Source organism: Lepidochelys olivacea, assembly GCF_965140295.1.
Source record: "Lepidochelys olivacea isolate rLepOli2 genome assembly, chromosome: 1".
Lineage (NCBI taxonomy): Eukaryota > Metazoa > Chordata > Testudines > Cheloniidae > Lepidochelys > Lepidochelys olivacea.
In genome coordinates, this window is record NC_140411.1 from 286181724 (window position 1) to 286207873 (window position 26150).

At 40.1% G+C, this 26150-nt stretch overlaps 1 protein-coding gene across 1 annotated transcript in view; it reads right to left on the bottom strand.

Annotated features, from left to right (window-relative positions):
- The window catches only part of TRHDE (thyrotropin releasing hormone degrading enzyme), a gene marked incomplete at its 5' end in the record, with an annotated part of 329097 nt that overhangs the window by 117842 nt on the left and 185105 nt on the right, over positions 1 to 26150 (bottom strand). The window contains one exon of the mRNA XM_084636899.1: positions 6405 to 6470. Coding sequence (XP_084493025.1) covers positions 6405 to 6470 — 66 coding nt within the window. The remainder of the gene's footprint in view (positions 1 to 6404; positions 6471 to 26150) is intronic.

Consider the following 26150-nt stretch of genomic DNA (forward strand, 5'->3'; position numbering starts at 1 on the left):
CAGATGGCTACAGGAGAGTAATAGAAGGCAGATATATTAGCCCCAGGTTAAGTAGGTCCCTTTTCCCTGGGTAAGGTAACAGGGTAATCAGGAACCTTCTGGAGACAATTAAGACAGACAGGCTGATTAGAACACCTGCAGCCAATCAAGAAGCTGCTAGAATCAATTAAGGCAGGCTAATCAGGGCACCTGGGTTTAAAAAGGAGCTCACTTCAGTTTGTGGTGCGCATGTGAGGAGCTGCGAGAAAGAGGCACTAGGAGCTGAGAGTGAGAATGTGGATTCTTGGAGGACTGAGGAGTACAAGCATTATCAGACACCAGGAGGAAGGTCCTATGGTGAGAATAAAGAAGGTGTTGGGAGGAGACATGGTGAAGTAGCCCAGGGAGTTATAGCTTTCGCACAGCTGTTCCAGGAGGCAGTCTAGACAGCTGCATTCCACAGGGCCATGGGCTGGAACCCGGAGTAGAGGGCGGGCCTGGGTTCCCCCCAAACCTCCCAACTCCTGGTCAGACACAGGAGGAGTCAACCTCGACTGTGGGTTCTGAAAAATGGCCAAGCTGAGGGCTGCCGTGAAGCTCCAAGGCGAGCAAATCCGCCAATAAGTGCAAGACCCACCAAGGCAGAGGAGGAACTTTGTCACACTAGTTAATAGTCAACCTGCATTAAGAATGAATAGATAATAGATAAATAAATAAGGTAAACTAGGTATATTGACATGTGTAATACAGTATGTCATAAATAGATGAAAGTGTAGAACACATGGATAAGGAAAGGTGATTTTATTGTTTCTAGGCTCTTGGATGGAGGTTATAAACAAGTCAGATAATAGTGTACAGTGTTCCAGAGTAGCAACCGTGTTAGTCTGTATCCGTAAAACGAAAAGGAGTACTTGTGGCACCTTAGAGACTAAAAATTTATTAGAGCATAAGCTTTCATGAGCTACAGCTCACTTCATCAGATGCATACAGTGGAAAATAAAGTGGGGAGATTTTATATACACAGAGAACATGAAACAATGGGTGTTACCATACAGACTGTAACAACAGTGATCAGGAAAGGTGAGCTACTACCAGCAGGAGACCGGGGGTGGGGGGTGGGGAGAAACCTTTTGTAGTGATGATCAAGGTGAGCCATTTTCAGCACTTTACAAGAACAGTAGGAGGGGAAATAGTTTTACTTTGTGTAATGACACATCCACTCCCAGTCTTTATTCAAGCCTAAGTTAATTGTATCCAGTTTGCAAATTAATTCCAATTCAGCAGTCTCTCGTTGGAGTCTGTTTCTGAAGTTTTTTTGATGAAGAATTGCCAATTTTAGGTCTGTAATCAAGTGACCAAAGAGATTGAAGTGTTCTCTGACGGGTTTTTGAATGTTATAATTCTTGACGTCTGATTTGTGTCCATTTATTCTTTTACGTAGAGACTGTCCAGTTTGGCCAATGTACCACCCTATACCAGAAACCTACTGACCGCTGTACTTACCTACATGCCTCCAGCTTTCATCCAGACCACACCACATGATCCATTGTCTACAGCCAAGCTCTACGATACAAACTCATTTGCTCCAACTCCTCAGACAGAGACAAACACCTACAAGATCTCTATCAAGCATTCTTACAACTACAATACCCACCTGCTGAAGTGAAGAAACAGATTGACAGAGCCAGAAGAGTACCCAGAAGTTACCTACTACAGGACAGGCCCAACAAAGAAAATAACAGAATGCCACTAGCCATCACCTTCAGCCCCCAACTAAAACCTCTCCAACGCATTATCAAGGATCTACAACCTATCTTGAAGGACAACCTATCACTCTCACAGATCTTGGGAGACAGGCCAGTCCTTGCTTACAGACAGCCCCCCAACCTGAAGCAAATACTCACCAGCAACTACACACCACAAAACAGAACCACTAACCCAGGAATCTATCCTTGCAACAAAGCCCGTTGCCAACCTTGTCCACATATCTATTCAGGGGACACCATCATAGGGCCTAATCACATCAGCCACACTATCAGAGGCTTGTTCACCTGCGCATCTACCAATGTGATATATGTCATCATGTGCCAGCAATGCCCCTCTGCCATGTACATTGGTCAAACTGGACAGTCTCTACATAAAAGAATAAATGGACACAAATGAGACGTCAAGAATTATAACATTCAAAAATCAGTCAGAGAACACTTCAATCTCTTTGGTCACTTGATTACAGACCTAAAAGTGGCAATTCTTCAACAAAAAAATTTCAGAAACAGACTCCAACGAGAGACTGATGAATTGGAATTAATTTGCAAACCGGATAGGCTTGAATAAAGACTGGGAGTGGATGTGTCATTACACAAAGTAAAACTATTTCCCCTCCTACTGTTTTTGTAAAGTGATGAAAATGGCTCACCTTGACCATCACTACAAAAGGTAGTATTACCGCTCTCCTGCTGGTAATAGCTCACCTTTCCTGATCACTGTTGTTACAGTCTGTATGGTAACACCCATTGTTTCATGTTCTCTGTGTATATAAAATCTCCACACTATATTTTCCACTGTATGCATCCGATGAAGTGAGCTGTAGCTCACGAAAGCTTATGCTCTAATAAATTTGTTAGTCTCTAAGGTGCCACAAGTACTCCTGTTCTTTTTAGTGTACAGTGTAATGATTTATTGGAAATTTAGGAAGTCTTTGACAGAGTTCCACAAGCCAGACTGTTGCATAATTTAAGAGCCACAAGAATCCAACATGGGACACAGGAATGGATAATTGTTTAAAGAGCTGTGAATAAATAGTACAGATGAAACGAGTTCGGTCCAAATGGCAACTTTTATAGTAGTGAAAAATAGCCTATATTCCACATTTCCCCAGACTGCTCTTCTAAAAGGTTGGCCTATCAGTTTCAATATAGTAACCACTCAGCACCAAGTCATTATCTGTCTATCCAAGGGACTCTACAAAAGGTCTTCTCTCAGAAATACTGTGTACAATTTAATGTACATAAGATGTTAATTTATCACAGAGCCTGAGGTTCCTACAGTAAACTAACTCAAACTGCTGATGATGCACTCAATCAGAGTGAGTGATGAACACAAACACAGCAGCAAGTGAAGTTCAAAAGGATACAGATTTGTATGATCAATGAGCTGCCACATGGTAAATGAAATGTAGTGTTGACAAACATATATCAATACACATTGGGATAAGAAATAGAAATAATCAAACGAAGTATAAGATAAATATGAATGAACTAGAACACGAGGGCCTCATAAAGGAGCTTAAGATGCCAGTGGATGCTCTCTGAACAGAACACTAGACCTCCGAAGAACTGTGTTTACTATCCACATTTAACTTGAGAAGCCACTGATAACACAGAAAGGTATTCTAGGCTTGTAGCAATAAACCTTTCCAATAAATGAAATTCACTGATACAAAATCGTATGAACAACACATTCATTCCAAGTACTCACATACGAAACAACATTTACAGATAAAATCCCACCCAAAATCTAAACCTATATTACAAGTTACTGTCCTCGGTGGTGACTGAATGTTGAGACTAACTCAACAAATCCAACTCCACAAGCTTATGCAATTCAGAAACATTATCAGAGAGAGTGATGCTGTCCAAGCTTCTCCACTGTCTGATATTCATAATGGCAAACTAATACCCTTTCAAGACAGAAAAAAGTATCACCACTTATGAATGAGGGTTGCTACCATTCAGTGCCCATGCATAGCCTCAACTCACACTGACGCTAGAGCACAACAACCTTGCCGGCATGAAAGGACATTCAGCATCAGGTTATGCCCCATCTCACTGAAAAGTGACCCCTCTAAGTATTTAGGAGCGGCATTGCTTTATGGATAATTCTTATCCGGTGAAAGCTCAAACGTGGGGGTCTTTAAGAAGTGTGGGGAAAATAACGGGATTCTCAGGACTTCCAAGGAGACAGAAAACTCCACTAGGGAAGAAAGTGGTTTTATTAAATGATGTTAGGCACTTAAATAACAGCTTTATTTTTCTAGCACCCCACAAGTTCACATATGTGGGCATTACAGTTTTTAATCTCAGTTATTCATCACATCCAATATAAATATCTTTGTGGGGTTTTTGCATATTGGGTGCTTTAACATGAAAATATTGAGAAGTTGACAAAATTAAGTCTCTATTATAAAAATGTTTTTGAAAATCTCACAAAATTAAAAACAGTGAACATCTTTTGAAGCTTTACAGAATAATATACTTTCATTCTATTGTTTCTTGATGACAGTTTCATCACGGAGATCCAACATTATAATCCAATGGCTTTTCATAAGCATATCTGAAGAAACGGGCCAGTTACTCGTGATAGGTTCAAACAAACCAATGTTTGCTGTGAAAATTATTACTTCATACTGTAATTCTGCCTGCTTTCTATCCCTCACAAATGGTTTGCTGGATAGCAGGGTCATATAGATCTCTATGCTATGGCAGTTGCTTTAGTGTACATTCATTGTTCATATGTATCTAACAAAAAGGCCCAATCTTTTGTTTTTATCATCTTTTTTTCTAATTCATTTTAGCAAAATCAATTGCTTTTTTGATAAGTAAGATTTTTGTTGAAGTATTATGAACAAGAAAACACAAACCTGATGATGGTATGCAATTACGATAAGAAAAAAAAAAGGGATAAGGAGAAAAGAAAGGAGCTAGCTTACTACTGCTTGATTTTGTTGCTGGTAACTCTGGCCCTTCCCTCTCCTTACCCCAGTGCTTGTTACCATTGTTCTTCTTTTATCTGTTCTTTACTTAAGGTATAATTCTGCTACCCATACAAACACTGAGTAATACCTTGATTTCAATGGCATTACATGCACAGTAAAGGGCTAATCAATTTGATTTATGTTGCATGGACTGTTGAGATACTAAAGCTTTTTACATTCTTCATCATTACTACATTGTTCTCCATCATGGATGCCAAGGTAACATTTTTTGACAATGCATCTCCAGGGTTTAAAACTTTTGTTCTGAAGAAGTTTGAGTGGAGAAAACGTGGGCAGGTTTCAATGGGGAATATTTTCAATTACAAATTTTAAATGTCAAGAGTCTAGCACTTTAAATTTCTATATTAACAGCGAAAAATTTCTGGGTAAATTCCTGGCTCCTTTGGGACAATGACAGAAGTTCTAGTGACTTTAATAGGGCGAGGATTTCACCCTTTATGTGCACAAGTTTGTGCCTACAAACCCTTCCAGATGAAGGCCAACTGTCTGGGGTAGAAGATAAGGCCAGTGACCTGAAAAGAGCCTCTGGCTCCTGTGACTCAGTTACCTTCCAAAGCTTGATTGATCAAAGTCCTGAAAACATTCGAGAAAAGCGATATTTCCTTACTGGGATTCTTCTCATTGTATATCACATTAAATACACATTTATATGACATTATCAGTGTATTTATTTAACTTTTGTTTTATATTTTATCTTTCAATCCATTTTGGTTAGAGGTAGAATTACTGTGTTAAAATATGACCTGGTCCCATATGTAGTTTATTTCAATTTCAAAATGAAAAGCCTGCTAAGAACAGATAAGATTGATTGCTCTTTCCATCTTAGCATAATTGTATTTCAGGTGAACATCAATTTACTTTAAAGGACATTTCTAAGTAGCAGACTGCATCATACATAATTCATCAATCACAGTTGCCTGTAACATGATTTACTTAAACAGATTTCTTATTACTTAAACAGAAATAAAGGGAGTTGCATTTTTTTATGTTTTGGTTTGTTTTAAAATGGTTTACAAAATATACATTTACCCTGAATTACTGCTGAAAAAGTTCATCTTTGGTAATCAGCACAGTGAATTTCTTTCTCTCTTTGAACAGAAGTATTATTTCTTTAAACCTCTTTTAAAAGGCAGAGGGAGTTTTCAAAATATAATTAAGGCAAAAAGCACTCCATGTTCATCAAAGGTAAAAGTAAAACTCCCGGGTTTTGATGGGGTGGGGGGAAGTATTTATCTGAAAAATATTATTAGCTTTGCAGCCACATATTTTCTAGTGAGATTGACATAGTTCATTTTTATTTTATATTAAAATTTAAATGTAATTGAAGCAAAGTGGCTTTTGCCTCAGTAAGCTCTTTCAGTGATGGATAATCAAGTTCTTACATATCTGAAAATGATTTCCACTTGGTGATATACACCAAATGAAAGTGAAACTGTGTGGCACTTGACACACTGAGAATTCTTTCATTTGCTGGAGTGATGGCTCTGATGTTATACAAACTAATGCTTCCCATCAAATTTAGCTTCAGGGACATGATGATGTCACAACTGTTCAGAACTTTAAAAAGAGAAATACTTGCTTAAAACAAACAAACAAAAAACAGCCAAAGGTTACAAATACACATAAAAAAGACAGAATGCTTCCTACTTACTTGTAAGCCCATCTGAAATACGGAGTGACCCATAAAACTAGCCAACATTCGAATTAAAGCTGCACCCTGTGGGAGATAACAGAGAACAGGAAGTTATTGGGTTGCTTTTTCCAAATCAGTGATATAAATTAATAGGAAATATGCAATTTCATCTATTATTATCCTATTTTTTAAAAAAATCTTTCTTTAATGATTATGTTTAAATGTGCAAGAAAAGTGTTACCAAGTACGTGATCAATAGAATCTTAAAAATTTCCCAACACACCCACCACACATACACACACACATTAATATTACACACCTGCTGGTTGGTTGGAAGGAAGGAAGGAAGGAAGGAGAGGGAAGATCATGCAACTGCCAGACAGAGGAAAACATGATTTGGAAGGGGATTGTTACTATTAATTACCCATATGCATATAGCAAACGAGGCTGAATAGTATAAAGCACATCATTTCTGCAGATGGAGCAGTATCTACTTACACATCTCAAGTGTAGACATGCAAATGTACATTCTGCTGTCCATTACACCCATGCAACCATGTGAAGTCTCACAGCCTCATAGACTTTAAGGCCAGAAGGGACCATTGTCAAGGAGTAATGGTCTCAAGTTTCAGTGGGGGAGGTTTAGGTTGGATATTAGGAAAAACTTTTTCACTAGGAGGGTGGTGAAGCACTGGAATGGTGAAGCACTTTTCACTAGGAAGGTGGTGGACTCTCCTTCCTGAGAGGTTTTTAAGGTCAGGCTTGACAAAGCCCTGGCTGGGATGATTTAGTTGGAGATTGGTCCTGCTTTGAGCAGGGGGTTGGACTAGATGACCTCCTGAAGTTCCTTCCAACCCTGATATTCTATGATTCTATGATTATCTAGTCTGACCTTCTGCACATTGTAGGCCACATAACTTCATCTACCCCCTCCTCTAATAGAACTGTAACTTTTGGCTGACTTATTAAAGTTCTCAAATCATGATTTAAACACTTCAAAAGTTACAGAGAATCCATTATTTACTCTAGTTTAAGCCAGCAAGTGACCCAGGCCTCATGCTGCAAAGGAAGGTGAAAAACCCCTAAGGTCTCTGCCAATCTGACCTGGAGGAAAATTCCTTCCTGATCCCAACTATGGCAACCAGTTGAACCCTGAGCATGTCAGCAAGACTCACCAGACAGACACTTGGGAAACAATTTTCTGTAGTAAATAAGAGCCCTCCCCATCACTGCCCATTATGGATTTTTGCTACTAGCAGTTGCAGATGGACCACATGCCATTGCAGGCAGTCTCATCATACCATCCCCTCCATTAACTTATTAAAGTCAGGCTTGAAGCTAGTTAGGTTTTTTGCCCCCACTGCTCCCATTGGGAGGCTGTTCCAGAACTTCACTACTCCAGTGATTAGAAACCTTCATCTAATTTTAAGCCTAAAGTTGACGATGGCCAGTTTATATCCATTTGTTCTTGTGTCAACATTGGCGCTTATCTTAAATAATTCCTCTCCCTCCTCGATAGTTATCCTTCTGATGTATATAGAGCAATCATATCTCCCCTCAGCCTTCTTTTGGTTAGGCTAAACAAGCCAAACACCTTGAGTATCCTCTCATAAGGTAGGTTTTCCATTCCTCTGATCATCCTAGTAGCCCTTCTCTGCACCTGTTCCAATTGAATTAATCTTTCTTAAACATAGGAGACCATAATTGTGCACAGTATTCCAGAAAAATCCAAACAAATGTCACAAGGATTTCGAACCTCCTTTTTGCAGACCTAGAAGACTAGACCACAATTACTGCATATTCTTCCTCTTCACTGATGCCTTGTTTCCAGCAGAAACACCTTTGCATTTATTATCTGATTGATTTGGCTATAGTATCCCATTTTGCTGTTCAATTTCAGGAGAACCTTCAGCCTCTCAACGCTGCAACTCAAAATACTGTATATAGTGCTGATCATTGTACAGGGAGAATACTCTTGACTTGGAGAGAGTGCACCAGAAGGTAGTTCAAAAATGATATTAGATTTCATCAAACAAGGTTACAAAGGAAGGCTCAGGAAGTTGGACTAGTTCTCGCTCAAAAAGAGAAAAAATCATCGATTCATGGATGTGCAGAGTTGTGCATCTAGTCTGACCTCCTGCTTAACACAGGCCATAGAACCCGCACCCAGTAATTTCAGCCTCAAGCCCACAGCTTCCACAGCTTTTAAAAAGCCTTGATTTAAAGACTTTCAAGAATCCACCACAACCAGGGTGAGTATATATCAATGATTTAAAAAATACAGATTGTGAGAATTAAAAAGAATGAGTTGATTAAGTAACTGAAGGCAGAAAAAGTAGAAATGAATATAAGAGATACCTGAAATTGTTTCTAAGAAGTGGTGGATGGTCAATGAATTAAAAACCAACAGTTGTATTAGGTTACATTTCTTATTAAATATTATTATTATTATTATTTGTTTTATTATAGTGCCCAACCTCAAGTAGGGGCCCACTCAGGTAGGGGCCCACTATAGTGCCCAACCTCAGGTAGGGGCCCACAAACACACAATAGAGAGACAGTCCCAGCCCTGAAGAGTTTACACTCTAAACAGACAAGACAAGAGGGTGGGAGGAAGGAAGCATTATTATCCCCATTTTACAGATGGCAACTGATCCACCAAAAGAATAAGTAACTCAGACGAGGTCACACAGAGAATCGGTAGGAGAGCCAGGAATGGATCCCTGATCTTCATCCAGCCCCTTAACCACAAGGCCATGCTTCCTCTTGTTACATGTCCTTCCCCTACTCTAGATAAGATTCCAGGATTGTCACACTCTCTGTGTGTCACTCTGAAGTCTATTGCATCTGCAGAGTCAGTGAGGAGCAATGGGAAAAGCTACAGGCATGGTTGAGAGCTCTTTTTTGTTCAGAATATCACCAGGATCCATCATCACTGGGATTTACAGTCTGTTGCCATCCAATTTTTAAGTTCTCAGCGATTTTCGTCTTATGAATTACACCCGTGTGGTGTTCAGCTACAAGAAGTCATGTATCTATGCCACACCTAGAGTCCTAGACCATTGTGATACCACAGGTAACTCAGCCAATCCCCACTCTGACTCTAAAGCTAATGGTGGGGGAAGGGAGGATATGAGGGGGGGAGAGAAGGGGGTACACAGAGAACCCCCAGAGCAGGGGGAAAATGGGGGACCCTGTTATGGTGGGAAAGGAAGAATGAGAGGCACGGCAGCAAAGTGGGGGCACCAGGGCCCCTGGCATGAAGGGGAGAATGAGGAATAATGCTATGAGGAGAGAGGGAAATGGAGGATACACAGAGCCCTTTGTATGATGGGGAAGTGAGAATGGAGCCATGGGGGGAAGGGAGAAATGAGGGGACACACTGAACCCCTGGCATGGGGGAGAAGAATGGGGACCAATGGTATAGGGGGAGAGGGACATGGGGACATGGCATGTAGCAGAAAAGGAATTGAGGACACACACAGAACCCCTGGCATGGGGGAGAGGGGTTGCAAAGAGTCTCTGAATTAGAGGGGTTATGGGAGAGTGGCACATAGGAAGCTTTTGGGGTGGGGGAATGGAGGGATGAAAGGAGCCCCTGGTTTGTGCAATGCACAATGCCCACAGGAGCAAAAAAATGTGCAGACCCTCTAGTTATCTCAACAGCATAGTGTCACTGAGTGTATAATTTTCAGTTCCCCTCCTTCCAGCAAGCAATGAACTGGACAGCAGATGTACACAGTTTTGTACCTTCTGCAAACTCCTGTAATCCAGACCTAGACCTCCCTGCAAGTCCGTAAATCACAGACACAGATGATTGAATCAGTGCTACTGGACAGGAATCTCTTAGGAACCTGCTAGCATTACCCTTTGAATGACCTGACAGACTCACAGGCACTGTGCTCCACCATATCACTCCCAGAGCTGAGTATGCCACTGCTGCAGCTCTGCCAACCTTTGCCCATTTGAGGAATGACATATGGAGTCTAGAGAGGTAAACTCGACTCTCTTTGCAGGGCAAAATGGCCATTTATTGATTATTTAAGTGCCTTACTCCAGGCAGTGCATGACTTGGTTTCTTGTCAAGCTGTAAAACGAATTGGTTTAACAGGCCGAGTGGGAAAAAAAATCCTTTCTATTCATAAAAATGTATCTATTCTCTAGACAGTATATAACTTGACTCAACTTAAATAAGGGAAGAAAACACTTATCCTGGTTGAATGAAATCTTCTTCACTCAGTGTGCTTGGTAGGCACTTTCCAAATACAAACAAAGATATACTACCTTGCTCCAGAGAGATTAAACTCTAAATAAGACAAAACTGACAGATAGATGGATGGAGGGTAAAAGGAAGAACAATCTTCAGTAAGGTGACCAGGTGCTACATATGTTGTGATTGCTTCTACATGGACAGTCAAACCAAATGTGTTAGCCTAAGTATCTTAACCATTCAGTAGCTGAAGAAAGGGCATTATGCAAGTCCATAAGGGAACCAGCAAGCCCTTGCTGATAGATTCAGCCTGAAAGTACATGGCCTACATCTTCTAACTGGCCACAGTGGCAAAAGGAAAAGTAACAAAGACTCCGCTTTCAGTCATTAGTGGAACATCTAATCACTCCATATCTCCAGTGATTGAGCATTACCCAAAGATGGCATGGAAGGTCAAAACCATGAATGTTGTATTTTTTTTCAAAACTTAGCATTATAAACCCAGAAAATTCAGGGTTAAGGTTACACTAAACAGAAATCCAAACACATTAAAGTAAGAAATGCATAGTTAAGACACTCAAGCGACCTTATTTTGCCTTGTACTGACATCATGAAATAATCCCATGGTTTTTTAAGTGTTTGTGGTCCCAGATTATATTAAACTGATTTTTAAAATCACTATAGAGATTTATGATAACTTGTCTCTACCTAGCATCATTGCAGGGCAGAGTTAAGGTTGTTAATTTAATTCCTTTAACTTCTTAAATAACCCAGATTTTAATTAATTTTAATTCATAAACTAATTAATAGATTTACCTGCAAATTTACTTGCATATCAAAGAGTAAGTACTGGAATTTTGTGGAGAATATACTGTTCGTATTTTTTCATACAAAACAAAGCACAAAACAGAACTACTTTAGGTACAAAATGGAACTCAATTCACAACCAGCACCTCTATAATACACACTCTCACCATATTGTTTACACAAACACATACACACACACACACATTATGTCTACATAGGGACTGATTCTCCATTACAACAGTTTTCTGCCAGTAAATAACAACATGGATTTTTCTGCAGTTACAATGTGACACTGCTGTAACACACTGGAGGATCAGAGCCTTTGTTAGGGTTTGTGTGTGTTTATGTATATATATCATTATCATATCACAGACAATCATGTTACCTTACCAACTAGTCTGTTATATCTTCTTGTGTGAATCACAAGAAAGATGGGGTTTCAGGAGAGCTCTGACAGAGAGGGTAGTGGGCTTGCCAGCCAGCTGAGGAATGGCATAACCTGCATGGCAGGTAGTGGGGGGAGAAAAGCTTAGAGAAATAACATGGAGAAGTGGACAAATGAAATGTGGAGCATGACATCCCTGGTACAGTGAAGAGGAAGTGGGCTTGCCAGCCAGCTGAGGAATGGCATAACCTGCATGGCAGGCAGTGGGGGGAGAAAAGCTTAGAGAAATAACATGGAGAAGTGGACAAATGAAATGTGGAGCATGACATCCCTGGTACAGTGAAGAGGAAGGATTTTGCAGAACCTGGAAGGTAAGAGCAACATGCCATATGTAAAGAAATTCAGTTCCACTGTAATCTCAGTCAGTATTACAAATTTATGAACCAAAAAAATAGTTCAGCACTAAAAGTGTCCAGGATAGCAAAATGCTCCAACATACAATAGATACCACAAGCTGTTGCTATATCTGACTCTTCCATAGCATTCAAAACTGTAGCGTTTTCCAAAATGTGGTGCAATTGGGAAAGAGAGCACAAAAGACTGGCCAGGAAGCATGAAAAGTTCCCTGAGTTTTTCTCCAGAGACTTTGTAAGTTTTGTTGGATTTAGCATGTGGGCTCCCTCACCCAACCGGAGAAGACAACTAGAATATGCTGCAGGCTATGCTAACAGCAGTTGAAGTTGCAAAGACTCAAGGGGAATTTGAAGGAGACTGTGGGACTCTCACTTACTTCCCAAATTTAAAGAGCTGGCATGCCCTACTCAGGGTTCGGACACCATTCTTTAGAGACTGATAAAAGTAAATCTCCTCATAGAAGAGCCATAGAGGAGTATATGTATGCATTCATGCATAATTATATTTTGCAATTGAACTTGAGGTAGTAACAAGTAGTTAAACTTGGACAGGTTAAGTTTAAACAGGGAAAAAAAACCCTGAAATGTTATTGACAATATTCACAATTGTTTCATGGGTTCTAAATTAACTGTTTTGCCTGAATACACACACAAACACATTTGTGTGTATATGCATAACACACATGCCCAATATATATGCATATAAAGGAGAGAAGTATTGTACAGTTTCCTAAAGTTTGAGTGTGAGGGGTGGAATTGACTAAGGCATGGGAAGAAAGATATATAAATTAAGATGATTTTTAGGGGGCTCAGGTTTCAAATGTTTGGGGAACACCGCAATACTCACTGTGTAGCAGTATGTGAGTTCCATGGTGCACTAACAATCATGAAATACAGTAAGCACAATATGAAAATATTACATAAATCAAATTCTAAATAAACAAACCAATCCTCTGCACAGCCTCCATATGTATAACAACAAACATAAAGAAGAAATTATTACACTGCACAATGGTGTCGCTAACCATTAATTTCAGCTTCTTTTATATGTGAGGTTCAATGAAGAAAAGAAGCCTGTGAACTTCAGTGAAGAGAGAGTATCTAGAGAAAGATATAGAAAGTTTCTTACATATCTCTTTCATTACAGTTCTGTCTGTCTTTGTTCTCTCTTTTGTCCACCACTCATTTTTCTCCTTCTCTCATTTTACAGAAAATATTGAAATGAGATTTATTTAATGTTGTACTGTTGTACAATACTAAGTCAGTACGAAATTAAACTTTATTAATATAGAATATTTTAAATACATTTTTCAAGTACAATGGGAATCCCCCTAATTTTATTCATCTTTAAATCACCACCCTTGGAATTCAACATCTCCTTCCAACCAAAGTTCCTTTAGAGTCTATCACGCTGACACTTCATCATCATTTCTACCATGGTAATGGTCAAAGTCCTCAATCCAGATATGTATCAGAGCGTAGCCGTGTTAGTCTGTATCCACAAAAACAATGAAGAGTCCAGTGGCACCTTAAAGACGAACAGATTTATTTGGGCATAAGCTTTTGTGGGTTTTTTACCCACGAAAGCTTATGCCCAAATAAATCCAGATAAGGACGCTATATGTACAAACACATAGGAAGACACAGTTCTTTGCAAAAAAAGCTCCTGATTTAACACAAGAAGCAATGGGGGTGGGGAGGAAGGAATCGAAATATATATTTAATTAACATTTTGTATATTTATAAGACTATTACAAAAATAAAATCATTGCACATTAAATACACCCCACCACCTCTTTTCTCAAATCACCCTTAATGAACTGGCTAATGACCTGAACGATTCATTGAAGAAAGTCTTGAGCAGTGATTTGGAGGAGGAGATGGTGGTGGTCTTATCTATTACTTTGAGGAGGGTGATCCATGTATAAAGGGGCAGCTTGGAAGAAAGAGGAGGAGAATGGCTGGAGGAGACGCAGACAAGAGGGTAGACAAGGCTAGTACCATTGATGAAGTGGAGCACCATGGTAAGACACAAGAGCAGACAGGAAAGGAAGGAAACCTGTGACGGGCCTTGGAGATAAGGAAAAGAAGTTTGAACTAGATGTGGTGGGAAAAGAGAGCATAGTGGAGGGACTGAAAGACAGGAGTGATATCTGTCAGAACTAAGGAACGGACCAGGAAGATGATCTTAGTTGCAGCTTTTTGAACCAACTGGAGTGTGAGAGGAAGCCAGAGAATGGTGACTATGTGAGCCTCAGGGAGGCCACAGAATGAGAGGAAATTGTGGTAATTAAGATAGGAGATTATAAAGATTTGGACTATGTTTTAGATGAAAAAGGTCAAATCTTAGAAACATTATGCAGGACGAGGTGGCAAGATGTAGGCACAACTTGAAAGTACTGGTTGAGGGAGAGAGAATAGCCAATGACCCATCGGTTACAGGCCTGACTGACAGGTTGGATGGTGGCTGCTGACAAATTGTCAGATGTCACTGTTGAACAACACAAATATATGTGATTTTCTTTCCCAGGGCTTTGTTTCTAATGTAGGTCTGTATTGTAACTGGTTAATAAGAATGCATATGCTATGTATAATATACATAGTCACTTTGAAGCCCCTTCTGAGTTTTCACTCAGGCAAAGCTTTCATTTAAGTTAATAGTCTCTTATTCTGATGAAGGGGAACTGACTGCTGACATGACCAAACCTATGGATGGAGAGGCTGGCACGGAAAGGAGAGATTAGATTTGTTCAATGAAGCAGCTAAAGAAAGAGTAGAGCTGACACAAATGAGTTGCCTCCTCCCTCGATTGTGCTTCTGCAGGTCCTAACCTCCACGTATGCCACCACCCTCCAGGGATAATGCAGCCCTCTGTAGCCCTCGTGCTGCAGGGACCCTTAAAGAACAGGTTGCAGTAGGAAGCCGGCCAACCAAATATCTAGCGAGCAGGAGAAGTGGTAAGTGTCTGTGCTCTGACTTGCTTGGCCACTAAATGCCCTGGCTGAGGGATATCATTTTGGAGCTGTTGACCTGGACTGCAGGCTAATGCTCTGTCACTGTTTCTCTGGCCACTGGCTGGAAAGAACCCCTCCCTGCACTGGGATGTCAAGGGAGGCAACATCAGCATGATATCACACCCCAAACCCCCAAAGTCATAAACTGTGGGAGCAAGGAAGTATAGTCATGAACTCTGCTTCCAGGGGAAGGGGAAGGGATTGTTCATCAGAAATCAATGCTACGCCCTCAAAAAAGCCTTACCACTAAGGTTTCAGCTAATATTAAGCCTCTGCACAACCTGGCATGGGTTGTGGGTCTCTGACCAGACAGTGCTTGCTCAATACCAGAGTCAGGACTAGACACAGGGGGAGCTTTGTCTGAGTAAAAGATTAAATAAAAATCAGTGAGAACTTCAAAACTGGGCCCATACCTTTTAAGAAATGGTTGAAATAACACTTTCCCATACAAACTGTTCTATATGAAAAGTGCTTATAAAACTTCACATATAGTAAAAAGGATGTAACTAAAAAAGTGTTTCTATAAGAGCTGATCATGTTTGTTGGTTGTTTAAACATGAACTTTTAGACAATTCTACCAAAGAGAAGCCTGAAGTGTCCAAAATCAAATGTGGTTTTGAATATGTGAACTTAAAGATTCCTAAATTCCTAAATCACTGCTTATTTTTCAAAACTTTTGATCATTCTATAACCTAAAATCCATTTACAACATGAGGAGACACACAAGCTGCATGCCAGTCACTCTTATTCTCTGCCTATGGCACATAGCTAGTCTCCTGTGGGCTGTAATACTGTGGACTAATTTCAGTTGTTGCATTTAGTATGGAAGTGCTGGCTAGTGTTGGTGGAATTATACACACATGAGGTCAGACTAGATGATCTGGTGGTCCCTCCTGGCCTTAAATACCATGACTGACATATTATTTTTGACAACAAGCAATATCCAAGTCACTTTTACAGAACAACTGTTCTTAGTTGGCACTAGATGACCAACAGTTGGATATCCATATGAATTTTAGCTTAGAGCAAAGCATGAATTAAAATTACAGAACAAAGCGTGTCAAATATGTAATAAAAATGCTATGTTTATAAAAACTCTTACCATAAAGTTACAAAACAAAATGAAATTTTGAAGCTGCTGATGGATATTGCAGAATTTTAACATTAAAAAGTATGTTTTGACTAAATCACAGCCGCACTAGTAGTCCGCAAAATTTGGTCAAATGCTAACAAGGGGTGTGTGTGGGTGTGTGCATGCGCACACATGCACGGGTGCATGAGAGAGAGGGAGGCAGTGTTTGTTTTCTAAAGCTAATAGGAATTAATATAAAATTCAATTGAGTTATTATGTTGCACTGTAAGTACTGTATTGATTGAAATGAATCTAAGTGACAGTCACCCACATGGCCTCTGAAAATGAGAGTTGGGAGAATCCTCGCTCTAATCTCTGGTGAACCCCTGGTATGACCTTAGACAAATCACCTGATGACCTCACAGTGCTGCTGTCAGCACTCAGACAACTGAGTAAAATGTAGGACTACTTTCAAAAATCAGATGTTGCACCTAACCTGAGTTTTCTTGGAAAACAAATCTCACCACCCTGAAAATGGCTGATTTGTTTTTCCCCAAAAGAGAAAAGCTCCACAGTAGACAGTCCAGCATTTCTACAATTCCTACACTCCACCTCCACTAGGAAGGCTATGCTGAAGCATGATATTTTATTGCTAACCCACTCTGCACTTGGGAAATTGAATGCTCCACCAATTGTAAAGACCCCTTTCCATAGTGGTTCTGAAAACAATCAGTCCTGTCTATACTCTCAGTTACAATGATGTACTGTAGACGGCTTCTAAGAGTCTGTTATTAAAACTTTACCACCAAATTATGAGGATGATGAGATAATTTCTCTGTCCCCTCTGCAAACTGCTAAATCATCCCTGCCAGAGATGGATTATCCTTGGGAATCATAAAAATACTTCTGGAAAGTTCTTTTTTGTTTTATTTTGGTTTTGTTCCACTGGAATAAATCGGAATGTACCATGGTCATTAGCCCCAATCTCCACTTCAGATTTCACAAGGTGAACACTGTTGTAGACTACCAATATACCTACTATATATTTTTCAGCAACAAACTAAAATTTTTCCACAGAAAATACAGCTTACTATGCATTTATTTGCCATATGGGATTGTGTCCTTCCTTGATTATACTTAAGATAAAGTTGTTTTGTTTAAATGGGAAAACAAATTAATTAATTTCCCAGTCCTCTTCCTTCCCTCTCTGTAGCAGAAAAATAAAACATACAAATGTCATCCTAGAGCCTTTCCCTTTAGGCATTGTCAGTGAGAGCCCAGCCAATATCTCAAAGAAAGAAAGGTGTGATCTAGAATGGCTAAGAAGCTGCATTATGATTTATCTGATGAAATTCAGAGAAATCTGTCTGACAGAAAACCAAGAAATACAAGTCTGCCTCCTGAAACTTTGTTCGCTATTGAACAATTCTTCTCTGGAATGGATGCTGACATGCCAAAGATAGAATAACTCTGAAAAAATGACCAGAAGATGAACTTTCATGAATACTATCTGACGATATATTTGGAAAAAGCACATTCAAACTTCAGATTTAGGTATCATGCCCACACAGGATACCTTCTCCAGATGTTACTCTCCTCCTGTCAATATCCTGCTAAAAAGACACTCTGCCTACTAAGTGCAACTGCATATTTTATCAGTAGTTTGTAAAAGCTTAACAGACAATTAAACATTGCACCATGCTGTGCACAAAGTACACTATACAAGTACAGCTAATTTTTTTGCACAAAGTATGAAAACATAAGGCCCAGTCCTGAAGTCCTCACTCAGGCCCTGATCCATTAAAGCTCTTAAGCACATGCTTAACTGTAAATAGTACTATTTATTTCAATGTGACTGTTTACATACTTAAAACTAAGCATGTGTTTAATTTCCTTGCTGGATTGGGAGCCCTCAGTTACTTGGTCAAAACTCCTCTGAAGTCAATAAGAGTTTAGGATGCTCAGGGATTGGGATTGTGACATAAATGATGACTACTGGATTAGGCCCATACCTTTTAGTAAAAGATGTAACTTCTTTTATCCCATTATCATGTTAACAATATAGGCTGACAAGCAAAATATCCTATAAAGGTTTTTAAATATTTTAAAAATATTAACCAATTTCAATTACCAGTGGATATTAATTTATAAACCAGTGTTCAATTGTTAGTTGACATGATGCTGATATTCCGTGATAGCTGTGGTTAATATTTCTTATAAAAATAGGCATACTTTAAAAAGTATAGATTCAAAGCATATAGTGATTGTAATGAGAAAAAGTGTGCAACTAAGTTATTTTTTAAAAGTTTATCTAACATTGGTTTACACTTTTAATGTTAAAAATAAGCTATTGCACTTGTAAACCCTATAACACAGTTCAATTTATTTTTAAAGACATATGTACTCCTTCATGGTTAACTTTAAGAACTGATAGGCTGTTTATGTGATACAAACACCTTGTATGGGACACAGGTGAAATACAATATGCAAAAGAAAGTTTTAAATTCCAAATGAGATTCATTTCCTCTTATGACTAACATAACCATTCCTGGTAAGGATACATTTTCAAATGGCCAGATAAGGTGAGCTCTGGTGAAATGTTAGTTTTAGAGGTCAGTTCTGTTCCAGGATTTCAGGAATATGTCAGAGTGAACAGAATTCAGTGGGAAACAACCATAAATAAACATGTTCTTCAGGTGGACTTAGCAGTATCCTTTTCTTGTGAATATCAAAATGACACACAAGCTGCTTAGTCGTCCAGACAAAATGTTGCTGGGGCTCCACTTACAACAGCAGTTTTATTTAGCCTCTCCACAAAAACCTCTTATATGTTCTCATACCTCTCACAAGGACAAAAGCACAGTATATTTTTTCATTAAGGAAGTCTTCAAGGATGGGCAAACACAAGAGGTTAATAAGATTATTTACACAGATGGGCCATCATTAGAGCTCAAGAACAGTATGGAATAAAGCAGTGATTCTTAAAGGTATCGAGAATCCCTTCTAATAATAAAACTGGCTCCATGACTCCCAGTTTCCCAAGAGATATAAAGGGCAAAGAAATTCTCTGTTTAAGGGAATACCAACCTAACTAAGCTTTAGATTGTTACAATTATTTTAATTCAAAGAAGAAATGTATCCCGAGTGTTCAACATTCTACCAGCCTGCTGTCCAGAGAATCCAAGAACAAATAATCAGCATTAGCACTTGGTGCTGCTTCAGATGACTCTGGAATTTTTCCTTTTAGTTACAGGAGAACAGAAAAGGTGATATTAATATTAGGCCTTTTCCTTCTCTAATTTCTATTAATCTAAACTCAGAAATTGTCACAAGGGCTGAGCTTTCAAGACTCATCAGGAAAGAGACCCATCAAGCCTTTTTCAGCCATGGATGACAAACTGAAACAACCATTGCAGTAATTTAATCAAGAAACAGATTCTCTTATTTGTTATCCCTGTCTTTCCCTGGGAAACAATCCATCAAAATTTCAGCTGCAGGCCATCTAGTAGGCTGCAGGTGATGGGTTTCACGTCCGCTTGTATACTCCAGTCTCATACAGAAGGTCAATCAAACCAAATATTTCCAAATCCCATAGCAGACAAAGGGAATCTTCTGGATCCAGCTTTTGATTTTATCACAGTAAAGCAGAGCATGGACATATTTCAGCTTGGGAAGACTTGTGGGGGAATTCAGGCTAATAAAATATAATTCCCAGTTACAGGCCAGAAAAGCACGTCCATTTATTACCCTCAAACTAGCCTGATATGGTGGCTATGATCAAATACAACTTTCTCTCTCAGCTCAAGTTGACAATTGCACACCTTACTGAATTGTGAAACAAATACTTTCTGATCCCATTTTATTACATGGTCCCCCAAACAGGAGACTATATCATGTACAAACTGAGTATCACTGCTTATCTGGTGCAAACAATATTAGCATTCTTGGCATCAGCCATCGCTCTTCTCATTACAAAATCTATGCCAATGGAAAGTAAAAGTGGAGACTGAGTGCAACCTTATAGTTAATTAATAACCTTAAACCATTCTGTGTTTCTGCTGTCTATCCTGACACAGCACACAGACTCATCATACAATTAACACATCAAATTAGCATCACATCAAGTTAACAATCTTTACTGGAATTCCATTACCACACAGGATCTTCCAGAGGGTTTTTCTGCGGGCATTATCAATGCTTTATTAAAATCTAGGAACTTAAAAACTACCTTGCTGCTGGTGTTTCAAGCCTTTCTCAGTAAGTCTTCTCAAGAGGAAAATCTGCTTTGAACATGACCTACTGGATCGAAATCCAGCCTATTTTCCCCTGAGTACTGAATCAATCGCAGTTTTCATCCTATTCAAAATGATAATCCAAAACACATTTCCAGGTAGGAGTGACCCCCTCTTCGGTTATCAAAAATCAGTTGGTCCCCCTTGTTAGGCATTTTGCAGATAACACCTCTTCAGCAAAGTTTAGGACAGATCTCCTTTTCCCAAACCATTCTGCACGACCTGTACATGTAATTCAGCATCACTTCCCCTCCAGCTTTTAACATTTCAGCATCTATCTTGTAGCCTGGTGCTTTACCACTCTTCAGTTGGTGTATGGCCTTACTTCCTCAAAGGCAATTACTTTATAGCTAATTTCACTCTTTCTTCACTTCTCTTAAAGCGTGTTAGGCTATGTCTACACTACTGTGGTAAGTCGACCTACGCTATGCAACTCCAGCTACGTGAGTAAAGTAGCTGGAGTCGATGTACCTTTGAGTTACCACAGGGTCTACACCCCTGGGGGTCAATGGGAGAAAATCTTCCATCGACTTACGTTTCTCTTCTTGTCGGGGGGTAAGTACAGGGGTTGACTGGAGAGCAATCTGCAGTCAATTTTGAGGGTCTTTACTAGACCCGCTAAATCGACCGCCGGTGGATCAAGCTCAGAGCGTTGATCCAGGCTGCAGTGTAGACCTGCTCTCAGTGTTCTGGCTGTCTGAGCATATCCTGGAAATGTTCCATCCAACGGCTCTCTGTCCTTCCTCGGTGGTTCAAATTATACCATCTTGAGCCTTCATAATGCCACAACAGTTCAAGAATTAGGATATCAGTTGTTTAGAAAAAGCTTTTCAAAATTCCCTCTCCTTGGCCTCTCTTGCTTTATTTTCCATCCATTCTCTCTTATCTTTTCTGACTGATCTTTTAACTTCCTTTTCTTTGTCTGGTTTCAGAGTAGCAGCCGTGTTAGTCTGTATTTGCAAAAAGAAAAGGAGTACTTGTGGCACCTTAGAGACTAACCAATTTATTTGAGCATAAGCTTTCGTGAGCTACAGCTCACTATAGCTCACGAAAACTTATGCTCAAATAAATTTGTTAGTCTCTAAGGTACCACAAGTACTCCTGTTCTTTTTTCTTTGTCTGTATCTTCTTGTTGCAGAATAGCTCTTTTACTGCTGTTTTGTTCTTGCTGAATTGTCTTCCTTAATTCTTTCCTCTGTTCAACAAGCCTCCATGTCTTTGGTTGGAGCCTTTCTTCTTAGATCTTCTCACCCTTATTGTAATCCTGTCTGCATCCACACTTGCTTCTCTAAAAAAATTGCCATTCTTGCTAATGAGAGAGACAAAGTGGGTGAGGTAATAGCTTTTACTGGACCAACTTCTTTTGGTGAGAGAGAAAAGCTTTCGAGCTTCCACAAAGCAGGCCTCTTCTTCACAGCATCTGACCTGAAGAAAAGCTCTGGGTAAGCTTGAAAGCTTGTCTCTCTCATCAACAGAAACTGGTGCAATAAACTTTCTAGTATCATACATACCCTCTGCCCTGTGCAATATTACCTTCCTTAGTTTTTATTTTTGTTCCCAATAAGAAGACAGTGATGACATCTGACATCAGCACTCGAATACATTCTGGCGTCCAACAGTGATCTCAAGTGCTTACTAATGGCAACATGATCAAGCTGTTTCTGGGTAAAAACATCATTTGATCTTCATGTCAGTTTATGTCTTTCTTTGTGTAGAAATACTGTACTCTCTCTGCTAAAACTTTGTGCCATTTTCCTAATTTAAATTTGTCTGGCTTTAGCTTCCAGTCACTGATTCTTGTTATGCCTTTTTCCTCGAGATTGAAGAGCCCTTTAGTATGCAATATTTTCTCCCTGTGAAGGTACTTACATACTGTAATCACCTCTCAGTCTTCTTTTTCATAAACTAAACAGATTGAGCTCTTTAAGTCTCTTTTTAAGGCATTTTCTCCACCCCTTGTATAATTTTTTGACTCTTTTCTGCAACTTCTCCAATTTTTTCTACATTCCTTTTAAAATGTGGACATCAGAACTGTATGCAGTATCTCAGTACTGGTCTCACCAATGCCATATACAGAAGTAAAATCACCTCCCTACTCCTACTCACTACTCCCCTGTTTATAGCTCCAAGGACTGCATTAGCCCTTTTTGCTAAATAATTGCCTTGGGAACTTAGATTGAGTTGCTTGTCTACTATTTTCAAAGTCACTGCTTTCCAGAATTCAGTGCCCAATTCTAGAGCTATGGCTGAATTCCTTGTTTCTTGATGTATAATTTTGCACTTGGCTGTATTAAAAAACATTTTGTTTGAATGGGCCCATCTTATCAAACAATCCAGATCACTCTGTATGAATACCCTGTCTGCATAATTAGCTACCATTCCACCAGTCTTTGTGCACCTGCAAATTTTATCAGCAGTGATTTTATATTTACTTCCAGAACATTTATGAAAATATTTAACAGCATTGGTCCTGGTACCAATCTCTATGGGAAACCACTAGAAATACCCTCCTTCAACAATGATTCTCCATTGATTACTGCTTTTTGAGATCTGTCAATTAGCCAATTCTTAATCCACTTAATGTGTGCTTCATGGGTATTGTACAGTACTAATTTTTTAATCAAAATGTCATTCAGTACTGAGTCAAACACCTTAAAAAAGTCTAAACATATAACATCTACAGTTACCTTTATCAACCAAACCAGTAATCTCATCAAAGAATAAAATCAGTTTTGTCTGATAAGACGTATTTTCCATAGAACCAAGATAACTGTCATTAATTATATTTCAGGCTAAAATTTTGTCAGGGATATTTTTAGTAAAAGTCCCATAGGTCACGGGCAAAACAGAAAAATTCATGGAAGCCATGACCTGTCTGTGACTTTTACTAAAAATATCCCTGACAAAATGGGGATCTGCGGGTCCCCACTCCCCTGAAGCAGGCAGCTAAGCAGGGGCAAGGAAATGTCTGCAGCACCTGGGGGTTGTGGGGGTATCCCTGCTTCCTGCAGCTCCGGGGGTCCCCTACAGCCACCAGCAGGGGCCAGGAGCTGCGGGGGTTCCCACACAATGGCCAGGAGTTGCGGGGGAACAAGGGAGTTTGGGGGATCCCGCACCACCCAGAGTGGCCTGGAGCTGGGGGGGTTTTCCTGCCATTCCCTTGCAGATGGGTGCTCGGGGGTTCCCCCTCCATGGCCGGGAGCCTGGGGGTTTCCCGCTGCCCCAGCGGCCAGGAGCTAGGGGATTCCCCTGCCACCGGCAGCTCCGGGGTTCCCCGCTGCCCACAGCGGCCAGGAGCAGGGCTTCCCCCACCCCACAGCTCCCTGCCCACACTGGCAGAGGAGGACCCGGAAGCTCCCAACCACCACAGGCTGAAGTCACAGAGGTCACTGGAAGTCATGGATTCCGTGACTTCCATGACCTCCGTGACTAAATCGTAGCCTTAATTATATTCCTATCCTTTATTCAGTATTAATTAAGACCTATATCAATTTTTCCACTATTTTGACCGGGACTGATATCAGACTACCAGCCTCCAGCTACCCATGTTACCTTGCTTGTCCTTTCTGAATATAGTTGAACCTCAGAATTACGGTCACCTCGGGAATGAAAGTTGTCCCGAATGCTGAACAAGACGTTACAGACTTCGGCCACAGAGGAGTTGGGACTCCAGATGCAAGGTTCGGGGGGTGTCAGGGCTCTGGAGGGGGAGGGCGTCAGAGCTTCTGACCTTATGGGCCACCAGGGTTCGTGGCGGTGATCTCAGGGCTTCTGCCCCCTGGGAGCACCAGGGCTTGGGGCTTTAGACCTGGGGGGAGTGCTAGGGATTGGGCCTTCAACCCTGTGGCTCTGCTCCAGGTTTAGGCTGGGGGGGGGACACGCACTGGGGCTTAGCAAAGGGGACGCAATGGGGCTTGCTTTAGCTATGGGGGGAACACTGGGGCTGAAACCAGCGCTCCCCTCATAGCTAAAACCCTGAGCCCTGGCACCCCGCATGGGGTTGAAGCCAGGAACGGAGCTGGGGGGCTGAAGCCCTGAGCTCCAACACTCCCTCCAGTCTAAAGTCCTGAGCCCTGGTGCTCCCGAGGGTCAAAAGCCCCCAGCACACACACCCTCGCCCAGAGCCCTGAAACCCACTTGCAGATGCAGCCTCAAACCCCATGGCTGAACCGTGAGCCCGAGGGCTAAAGCCCTGACGTATTACAGTATTTGCTGCTTTTTGTTTTGTTTTTTTTGTCACTGCTGCTGCCTGATTGATGATTACTGGTTTCACAGGGTGTCCAGTTCACCAGTAAGTCCGTAACTCTGCTGTTCATTTCTTTGAGGTTCTACTGTACTGGCACAGCATTAGTACTCTTCTTGTCTTCTGGAATTTCCTCTGTAATCCAAGATTTGTTAAAAATGATCATCAGAATGACAGAAATCTCCTCAACCAGAGTCTTTATGTCTCTGAGTGCAAGCTACCCAAGCCTGCTGATTTTAAAATATATATCCAAAATGGATGTTGACTAACATCCTCCTTCGGAACTAATGGACTGAAAAGTACGTCACAATCCTCATTTGATATAAGTTCAACATCCTGCCTCTTTCCAAATGCAGAATAGATATATTATTGAACACTTCTGCCTTTTCTGCATCATTAACAATTTTACAATCTCCATCTAGAAATGGGTCTACACCATTGCTAGGATTTCTTTTATTTCTAATATACTTTAAAAAACTCTCTTTCTTATTGTCCTTAGCCCTGACAGCCATTGATTTTTCTCTGATTTCTTTAGCTTCCCTTATCAATGTCTATACTTTATTATAACTTTTCATTTATACTGATTGCTATCTATTTTTCTTTTTTCCATGTATATGTTGCTTTTGTAATTTCTAATTATTGCCTTCCCTTCAACACTGAGCCAGAATGGGCTTTTAGCCAAAAATGTCTTCTCTTTGGATTGTGGAATCCTGGCCTTTTGGCTATCAAATAAACTCTTCTTAAAGAACTCCTAACTTTTATTCACATTTTTCTGTCTAAAATTTTCCTCCCATTCAATTTCACTCATAATTTTCCTCAGCTTTGGATAATTAGGTCTTTTAAAGCTCCAGGTATATATATATTACTGGTTGGGATAAGTTTGTTCCTATTTAAGAAAGCACTTAAGCATTTGCATAAGTACTTACTGAACTCAGATAGACTTAAGTATGTGCTTAAAATTAAGAAGGTGCCTCAATTAAGCAAAGCACTTGAGTATATACCTCATTTTAAGTATGTGTCCATTGGCTCCAGTCGGATAACTCACATACTTAAAGTTAGGAACATGCTTAAGTACCTTTCTGAGTTGGAAAGAAAATGCTTTGCTGTATCTGGGACTAACTGTTTGAGTGTAGATGGCATTCGTAATGCAAACTGCTTCATCTAGGTCTTTTTTTCTATGGAATGAAATTGCTCCCACTAAAAGTTATTTTCTCTGTACAATGGATTACAAATGGCTTTAGAAGAAACAGTCTGTCGTCTGAGCACTGACCTAGTGAGCTGTCTAATCACATGACACACACCATCATAAAAAAATGTATAAAGAATTT